At 40.4% G+C, this 9,617-nt stretch overlaps 1 protein-coding gene across 1 annotated transcript in view; it reads right to left on the bottom strand.

Moving 5' to 3' along the window:
- Window positions 1–9,617, bottom strand: part of WDR36 (WD repeat domain 36) — a 69,349-nt gene that overhangs the window by 20,334 nt on the left and 39,398 nt on the right. The window contains exons 14-17 of the mRNA XM_006023119.3: window positions 6,004–6,169; window positions 5,639–5,747; window positions 4,703–4,782; window positions 661–768 (exon numbers count right to left, since the gene is read on the bottom strand). Coding sequence (XP_006023181.1) covers window positions 661–768; window positions 4,703–4,782; window positions 5,639–5,747; window positions 6,004–6,169 — 463 coding nt within the window. The remainder of the gene's footprint in view (window positions 1–660; window positions 769–4,702; window positions 4,783–5,638; window positions 5,748–6,003; window positions 6,170–9,617) is intronic.

Raw genomic sequence — 9,617 nt, 5'->3', positions numbered from 1 at the left:
CTTCCGATTTCTAAAACCAGCAAAAATGATTGGGAGGGGGGTGGGTCTGTATCATCCAAGTTCTGGACGGAACATGATATTTCGCAGATGATGTTTATACCAGCAAAGAAGGCCTCTGGCTGGTATTATTTATTTTGTTTGGAGTACTCATATAAAAGTTACACTAGAAAATGGGCTATTTGCAAAACATACACCACAATTACCTTTAAAATGTTTACTAACTAAACTATACTAATAAATCATTCAAGTTTAGACAAAACCTAGCATTAAAGGCTCCTCAGATAAAACAATAACCAGATACACATAACCTGGATGACATGAAGGTATCTATCATAAGCAGTACAGCAGGCAGACAGGAAAGCACAATTGTGCATATGTTACATCTCAGTTGCACACCTAGAAGAGTCTTTTGGCCTGAGCCACATCAGCAGAGTGGTAGAATGCAGAACAATTCATAAGTTAAATAAATAATAAGTATAGCTTAAATCAACATGCATAGGTCCAGTGTCAACATACTGGACAATACACTTTATGTCACAATTCTCTATTTACAGATCATGGACAAAGCGATGTAAGAAATTTCTGTAATGTTAGAAATTTCTGTAATGTTATGCTGACATAGGGATACTTCTGAACACCTCTGAAAACTTACACACTCACCACAGATAAATTCCAAGATCATCCACATGTGATGAAGCTAGAAAATCTCCTGTAGGAGACATGGTAATGCTGACAGCTGCCGAGTCTAGCAAGAAGCAATCTATGAGGCTACAAAGAGGAGAGAAAAATTATGAAAGACATACAATTTTCATACCTGTCGTCATTCTGAAAGCATACAATATTCCTTCTCGTTAACACTTCATATTCTTAGATGGCACTCATTTTTGTGTAGTTTGTGACAATTATAACCATGCATTTGAAAGGCTTTCTAACTTTATCCCAACTAAGCAGTTGGTCCTGTAAAAGATATCACCCACAAAATCCTTGCCTCTCACATAACTAACGAATAGATTTGGACAATAGATTTGAATAATATATTTTTAAAAATACCTCTGCGACAAGAAAGCATTTTCATGACAAAATACCAAGTGGTTTTAACCTTTTAATTTGTTTTCTGTGCAGCCAAGAGGCTGCCATGGCTTGTCAATTCCCTCCACCTTACATAGCAGCACTTCTTGATCAAACACTGGTGTCAGAATGAGTGCATCAGTGACTCGTGCATGCTACTGTCTTTTGTTCTGACATTGTTTAGCACATATCATCTCATTGTACTTGGAGGCTCCTTGTCCTCCGATTATAACATATACAATTAATCTTATCAAAAGAATGCAAGGCTTGTACTGCTATTGGTCAGTCTAAGGACAGTTGAAGTAAGAAGAATCTGAATGGCTGTAACTTATCAGCACAGCTCAGAAATTATAAATTAGCTGGCACACACGGAAATCATTCAGAAGGAAGATACAGCTCTGTGAAAGGGATTAATTAGCTGTTGACCTGGATCAGTGGGCCTGTGGATTTCAAGGAGCCCAAGGACTGAATACCAGGGTCCTTCCTGGTACCTCCCAGACAGCGCTGATTGGGGACGCCTAACTTTGCTGAGCTTTGTGGAAAGAGAAACTTGTTGTACATCAGGCATCGGAGGGGACTGTCGATAAGTTGCCACTGCGAATTATTATTGCCTGTCATTACCTGTCTTAGTATACTACGCATAGTCATGTTTTTGTTAAGTCAATAAACCTTTCTTACCTTTCTACCCCCTGACCACACCCTCAATCAATTCCGAACCCTCTGAAGGAGGCTGGGACAACCTCCTCTCTCAGCCTGTTGCATATAATTAGTGTGGCCCACTCTCTGAGGTGAAGCTGGACCAGGTTGCTCTGCCTCTCATCTGAATATAAATTTTTAGATGATCCCAAGACTCATGATAAGAGCATCTGGTTCATGAGAAGGGGGGATCCTTTGGGGTTCAGGGGGGAAGAAGGTATCTGGAGTACACGCACATACTGAGCAATGCTGAGTTGTGGGGTCACCATGGCTTGAAACCCTGTTGTCTCTGGTGAGACCCAGCCAACGAACTGTGTGGTAAATCATGAGCCTTCTGGTTTTGGACTCATGTCATGCATAGTGTACATTATATGTAAGTAGATTAAAAAGTGTGTTTATGGATCACCTATGCAAAAACTCGCAGCAGTTTCAAAACAGGTAAACTGCATCAATTTTGGATTAACTAAGTTTATGGGTACCTATAATAATTTTCCTATATGCAGTTTATGATAGGTATGTCTATTTCAAGGTCAGTATTTTTAAATTTGCCCCTTACTTCCATGTGCTCAGGGAGCGGGGTCTGGCAGTATTCACAAACAAAATGGGGGAAAGAACTTAAATTGCCCGCAACCTGGCTTGCACACCTGGGCTGCATTTGGCCTGCAAAGGAGCCCTGTGGTCTGGATTCAGTCTGGGGTACAAGTTGAGTTTCATACCCCTGGTTTTAGTTTTTTATTGCCCAACAAAAGAGTGGAAAAGCTACTGAAATTTCAACAAGTGCAGAATATGTTATACTGAAGTACTAGCATCTCTTTGATGTGTAGCACTGTAGATCAGTATTTCCTAGAGCTGTGATTTGCAACTGTAATTTCAGAAGATGCTTAAATATTTCATGAATTAAATAAATAAAAAAATATTGAATTCAGACATGAGAAAACTATATTTTATGTGAAATTGTTTTTTCTGAAGCCAGCCTGAGTAATCTTGTCAGGAAAATTCAATCCTGACAAGTGCGAGCAACAACAGGGCACCACAAATTCAACTAATATTTCCCCGCCCTCCCAAGCATTTTAAAAACAATGCAAATTAGAACAAGAATGGCAGAGCAGAAGGCACCATCATACTATCAATCATTCTTATGTTCATTTACTATTTCCACTTTTAGAACAAGAAATGTCAGAGAAGTGTTTCTTTTTTCTTTCTACTTTAGCTAATGCACATTTCTATTAAAGGCATGTAAAAAAGTGACATTCATACTAGTAAGCATGCATACTTATTAGCACTTAAGCAAGTCTGCTTTAGTATTTTTATTGATTCAAGATTCAACTGTGAAATATTATTTCTATAAAAAAAATATTTATCAATACAATTAAAAATTATTGTATTTACAGTACCATCTATCCTGACATATTAGACACCTAAACTGGAGCACTAGGAAATATATAAACATATACATATATACATATTTTGTTAATAAGGTATACAACCTGACTCCTGTTCCAGAGAGCTGCAAGTTCCTCTGTTCTTCAAATGTCCTTGCCTTGCAATGCCCTATACAGCCTAGGAGCAACTAAGTTGCATGGACTTAATAAAGGTATTAGATGTGCACCAATACATTGGTTTGATATTAGATTGGTACCAATATAAAGAAAATTGTCTATATTGGATATCGGCCTGATAATTTGGCCAATAGATGCCCATGCTGCACACAGCCGCAACATAGCACAGAGCAGAGCCGGCAGTGTGGGGAGCTGCCTCCAGCTGGTAAGTCGGAAGGGGAGGGGGGAGGGAAGGGGCATGGGGGGGCAGATCAATGTCCCCCGCAGTGAGGGAAGGGACAGGCAAGACAGGGGCGTGGCTTGTGGGGGGGGGGCAGCTCCTGCTGCTGCGTGTGCCCCGGGAGGGTGGCGGGGGGGCGTGTGCTCCCAGATCTGCACGGCACTGGGCAGGTTGCAGCTCTGGGGTAGAGCTGGAGCCAGTGCTGTGTTGGGCTCTTCTTGACAGGGGCTGGGCTCAGAGCAGTCTCTGGTGGCGCTGGGAGGAGGCTGCAGTCACCCCAAATTTCACTGCAGCTCCGCTCCGAGCCCTGTGCTGTAGCCTGCCGCCCAGCACAGCCCTGGCTTTTCCCAGTGCTTGGGTGGAAGCATGGCATTCAGATGGGGCTGTGGTGGGCGGTGGCACAGGCCTGGTGGCTGGTGCCTCCTCCCAGTGCCGCTGGAGCCTGCTCCAACCCCAGCCCCCGGCAAGAAAAGTCCTGTGCAATGCTGGCTCCAGGTCCACCCTGCAGCTGCAGCCCGCCCTGCACAGATCTGGGGGCACACGCCCCCCTGCCCCCACCCTCCCGGGGTTCACGCAGTGGCAGAGCTGCCCCCAACCCATGAGCCGTGCCTCCATTCCATGCCCCTGCCTTCCTGGGCAGCGTCTGCCCCTGCCCCTTCCTTCACTGTGGGAGGCACACCTCTTCCCTTCCCCCTCCCCTTCCACCACACTAGACTTACCAGCTGATGGCAACTGTACTGGATATCTGATCAGTATCGGCCGATATGCCTCCTTAAATATTGGCTATTGGTATCAGCCCCCAAAATCTCTATCAGTGCACCCCTAAAAGGTATTTTTTAGCTGACATTAAACCTTTTAAATTGTAGCTGAATGAAAACAGCAAATTCACAACTTCTATTCATACATCTTCAAGCACTTTTCTCAATTATTCTGTAAGATTTTAAACTGTTAGTCATTAAAAGATTCATAACAGGGACCAGAAAAATTAGAAAGAACTAGACAAAAGTTAGTTTTAAATATAGCAAATATTAACTTGGAATTTCTCAGCCTATTTTATTTTATGATAAAACAACCCAACCAGTCTGTTTTACTGTGTTTTACATAAATTATACTTGAGATTTATATTATACCTTCTGTTACAGATTTTAAATTGCCTTACCATCCAGATGGAAGGTCCCATGTCTTAATGGTGCAGTCCATTGATGCACTTATTAGCCAACGACCATCAGGACTGAAAGCCTGCAATACATTTTATAGCTAAATGAGTATCTGTGGTATATATGGCATGCCTAATATGCTTCCTTAGTTCACTAAGATAAAGATTAGGTCAACAGCTTCATCAACTAAGTAGGTGTCTAGCCAAAAGATGCTTACAAACTTATTTAGGACAATTAAGGGAAGTAAAGCAAGTATGTAGGATATGGTATCCAACAGCCTGTATGGTTCTAAGCAATACTTGTAGATCTTCATATAATATTGCTCAAAATGTAAAGAACAATAAATAAAAAGTTCTACACACTGCAGCTGACACTTGGAATGCATTAGAACCTAACGACAAATCCAAATGATAATTTAAAAGCAACCACCAATGTCATATTAGTAAGCAATTCATTTATGAATGCTAAATATAAATATAGCTATGTAACCCTCATACATTTATGGACAACTGAACTATTGGATGAACACAATGGGCTCCAATAACCTAGCATCTATTTTAATTTTTTTCATCTTAGTAAAAATAAAGTTTCAATCAAAGTCTTTACTTAATATGAACTCTGGTAATTAAACTGCAATACTTATTTCTCTATTAGCCTTTTGAATAATAAGCATTTTAAAATTTGCAAACCAAATTAATTCTTATAAAAATATATGGAGACATCACTGCTGTTGTCAGATTACCCTTACTTTTGTTGGCTTTTGGAGTGGAATACAATATAAATATTCAAAAAATATATTTATACCTTATTATTTGCTATAAACTGGAATTTGCTATAAACATTACACACACACACACACTATAAACAGGGATATCTATTTACAGAGTGAATTAGTTTTTATTCCCCAGAGCAAGCAAGCATTTGATGTGTATAGTTACCATATCATTAATCTTTCCATGGTGTCCGGAGAATTTCCTGACAATCTTTCTTGTTTCTACATCCAAAACACTAATACTGAAGTCATCAGATGCAATTCCCAGAATACCACTGGCAAAAATAGTACATAACCAGAGTTAATACACAAAGATGAAACAGAAAATAATATTTTAGCATGAATCCTAAAAGTGTTATGGCCTACTAAAAATCTCTCAGAAAAACAGGATTCCATTGTCTACAAAATAAAAAAGCTCTTTGCATCACTACTTTCAAATACCAAGGGAAAAAAAGATCTAGTCGGTGGGTCTCAGTTTAAAAATACAGAAAAATAACCAATATTGTATTTGAAACAGCTGTACATTCTCACCTGTCTCTATGAAGAAGAATCCCACTAAGAGAAGATGCCAGATTAGTAGAGTGAACTAGTTCTGTAGTTTTGAACTTCCAGAATTTAATTAATCCATCACTACCAGCTGTGATTGTCAACTGGTTTAATCCATCCACTGCTACCCCTCTAATAGCACCTTCGTGTGCTTTAAAAAAAGAAGAAGAAAAATTAAATTGCAGAGAATAAAGGTTACATTCTTAATCAGCACTTTCAAGTTCAAGTGGTACACAGCTTAATTGGTTTAGCAAAACTGACCTACATAAAGTGATATATCATACAGATTTATAGAACATGATATGCAAAAAAGTACTCTATAAAGAGAATAGTACCACACAAACTTCTTCTTGAACAATGTATTCATTAAAGCAGTATGTTAGCTTTCATTACATGGTTAAAAATCCCAATTCTGAACTTGAGACTGGATGTATGAAGTTCTTTAAGTGAAAGGTGTCAAAGATCTGCCCCACTGAGCTACTTCATTCGGCTCAACAGGCTATTTATTGATGGGCAACTGGAAGTTGTGAGGTATTACTGGGAGAGAGGGGCCAGCCATAGAACCTGGGCCTCTGCCCTGGTGGACATAGCAAATCATCAGCAAAAGGGCAAGCACGGGCTGGGCAGCTACAGCCCCGCTCATCCTCCTGCTGCCAGTCCTGCCCTGTGCTGGATCTGGTCCTGCGCATGGGATGGGTATAACACTCCTGCTCTAAATCACCTCCTATTTTACTATTATCCGTATGCAAAAGTTAACATAAACAGTAGTCACTGCTATAAACACTAGAAGACAGTAGGGGTAGAGACAGATGTAACAATCATATCACTATCAAAGGCTACCAGTATAGGCTGTTATGATGTAACTGCATGATTCTTTAGAATACAAATGTAGCAAAACCACTCCGACTTCAACCCTAATTAATTCAGGATCAAAGTCAGGGCAGTTTAGCTACCTTTTGTCTGCATGATCCTGTAGCAATACAAGTTAGATGTAACAGGTAATGCCTGTTCCTGAGCTGCAAATACCTCTTCCCTTTTAAAGCAGCTAAAATATATGTTCATCCATAACCTAAGATGACACTAACTTTTCCAGAGAGCAAAACCTTAGAGACTAGCAGCTCCAATCTTTTGGTTTGCCATTTCCAACCTAGAATTTGAAAGCATTTCAGGTGTTAAACAGTTCCACCCAGCTCTTGGCATATAGGCTGCAATTTCTATAGCTGTTATACTGTGAGTGAATTATTCATATGTGTTGCACTTAATACATGTACACATCCAGCAAACTTCAACTAGAAACTCAAACAGCAGTACAACACTGAAACAGCAAATACACCCAAGGCCAGACCCTAATTCAATCTATCAGGTGCCTAGAGTAGACTTTGGGGCCTAAGTGTGATTCTGTTTCACCCTGCTTGAGTCCCTTAAAACATAACACAACAGGTGGATGGGTCTTTCCCATTCACTGGTTTTTGCAGTGATGGTGTATTACAAAAGAAGACATATAAAGCCCCCCATCACCACCAAATTGAGCAAAATGGAATAAGAGTTGGCCCTGCATGTTTTTATACCCCCATGCAAGAGCATAAGGAGTTATGGCTGCTCCACATGACCCAGAAGCAAGCCACCTGTGGGTGTTTTCCTAGACTGCTTCCATAGCGATAACAAGGAACAAGGCAAATCTTCCTCACATTCTTGAAATGGTTTGAAAGGAAAGGATTCCTTTCAAGCTTTCTTGAAAGGAAAACGGGGCTGCCAGGACCCTTAAAAAATCATCTATTCCATTCCCTGTAGTGACGCAGGACCACAAAGCGAGAGCTAGGCATAAACTACCTCATTAATGGAAAAGACAGACAACACACTTGTCCATCAGTCCTGAATGTCCTCATCTCAAGAGTTGAGGATGGTGAGTGGTTCAGAAATGGGAGATGACGAACGGACTTTCCTGACTGGCTTGTGGCTTAGAAGACTTTTATCTAAGAATGTAAGCCTGAAACTTATCCAATCAGGCCACAGAGAATAGTGGCATGAAATCTTTATTGAAGGGCTTGTGGAAGTGGTAGTCACTGTGGAACATCACACTAATGACGGCATTAGTTAAGACTGGAGTTAGGAGATGTAGGTGGGAAAATCTCCCTGCTGCTTTAGGATCCTTAAAACGTGCAGGAGCACCAGTAGTGTTATCAAATTCTCCTGTACTGTTGCTAGTGATGGTTCTGAGCTTAGATCAAGCCTGCTGTCTGGTTTGTCAATAGTGATAAGTCTAGTACCAAACTGTATAGGTCTTTAGTTGTCAGACAGTACCACAAATACTGGCGCACAGGTTGTTGGTTTACTGCATGTAAATAGATAAAAGGCATTGGTACCAAGGTCACTGGTACCCAGACAGGAAACTGCACAGTAGACAATAGCTTCCATAGTACTGAGGTGGTCAGCACCAAAGTCAATGGTACCAATATTGTATGCTGATACTGGTAATACCAGGGAGTAGCATTCAATCTTTTAGAATCAGATCACTGACAAGACTGCATAAGAGATTTTTTTCAGCTGAGGCACAGAGCGACATAGAATCTAGGAGTAAACAGATTTAAGGAGTAAGCAATTCTAGGAATACTTTCTGAATCTCAAGGAACTCTTCTCTGCAGAACTGGAGATCTTTGAAGATAGACCCAAGAGGGAAAATAGTGTCTCCTTTCTTTTTCATGGCTTTAAAGATTCTTCTTTTTCTATAAGAAGCTGCTTGAAGACAGGTACTGAAGCACTTCAGAGTATGCCCTTTTAAGATCAGTCCCAAATTAGTCTATATCAGTGGTCAGACACCTGGATCTTTCCCTGAAGTATTCTCTTAGATGAGTCTCCCATGTGTCCTTTTAACAAAGGATATGCAGATACTACACTTATCCCTAATGTATCCTTTATCTAGAGGAAGCATCTAGTAGGATGCTGTCTACTTTGCAAGATAGGCAGTTCTTAGAACATCAAGATTTATGTACTGATGCAGTGATACAGGGCTGCTGCCCAGGAAAGAAAGTGAGATAAAAGATGTAAGGAAAGAGAATTATGGAAAAAGCTAAAAACATAGTTATAAGTTAACTGTCAAGCTATTAGCTATTTACATTGTAAAAACGTTTCTGATCCAGAAAAGAAAAAAGGTGAGCTCAAGTACTACTGCAAGCTTTGACTTGAAACCACAACTGGTGAGAAGGAACTAGCAGAAGTTGTTTTAATGCCATCTCCCCCACTCCCCTAACTGGCTCATGCTACAGACACTGCTCCAACAGGGTACCTTCGACCAAATGTTTCATTTAAGTACTCTACATGCACACATACCCAATATGGAATGTGTGCATGCACAATCATTCAACAACTTGTCTCTCTACTCCCACTCCTAATTTAGTTGTTTGTTTGGATCAGGATTAAATAATATTGTAAATGTTAGCCATCAGAAACAAATCTGCAAAAGCAGCAGAAGACCCAACAGCTCAGGTGGCCAATTCAAAAGCAACAAACCTAAGTACCGGGCAAGTTTATGATCTTTGTTAACTGCACATACATATGCGGTCCCTCCATTCTATTTGGAGCAGAGACTACACTAATACATT

Source organism: Alligator sinensis, unplaced genomic scaffold, assembly GCF_000455745.1.
Source record: "Alligator sinensis unplaced genomic scaffold, ASM45574v1 scaffold30_1, whole genome shotgun sequence".
Classification (NCBI taxonomy): Eukaryota; Metazoa; Chordata; order Crocodylia; family Alligatoridae; genus Alligator; species Alligator sinensis.
The sequence above is the reverse complement of the archived record's forward strand: the minus strand, read 5'-3'. Positions and strand labels throughout refer to the sequence as shown.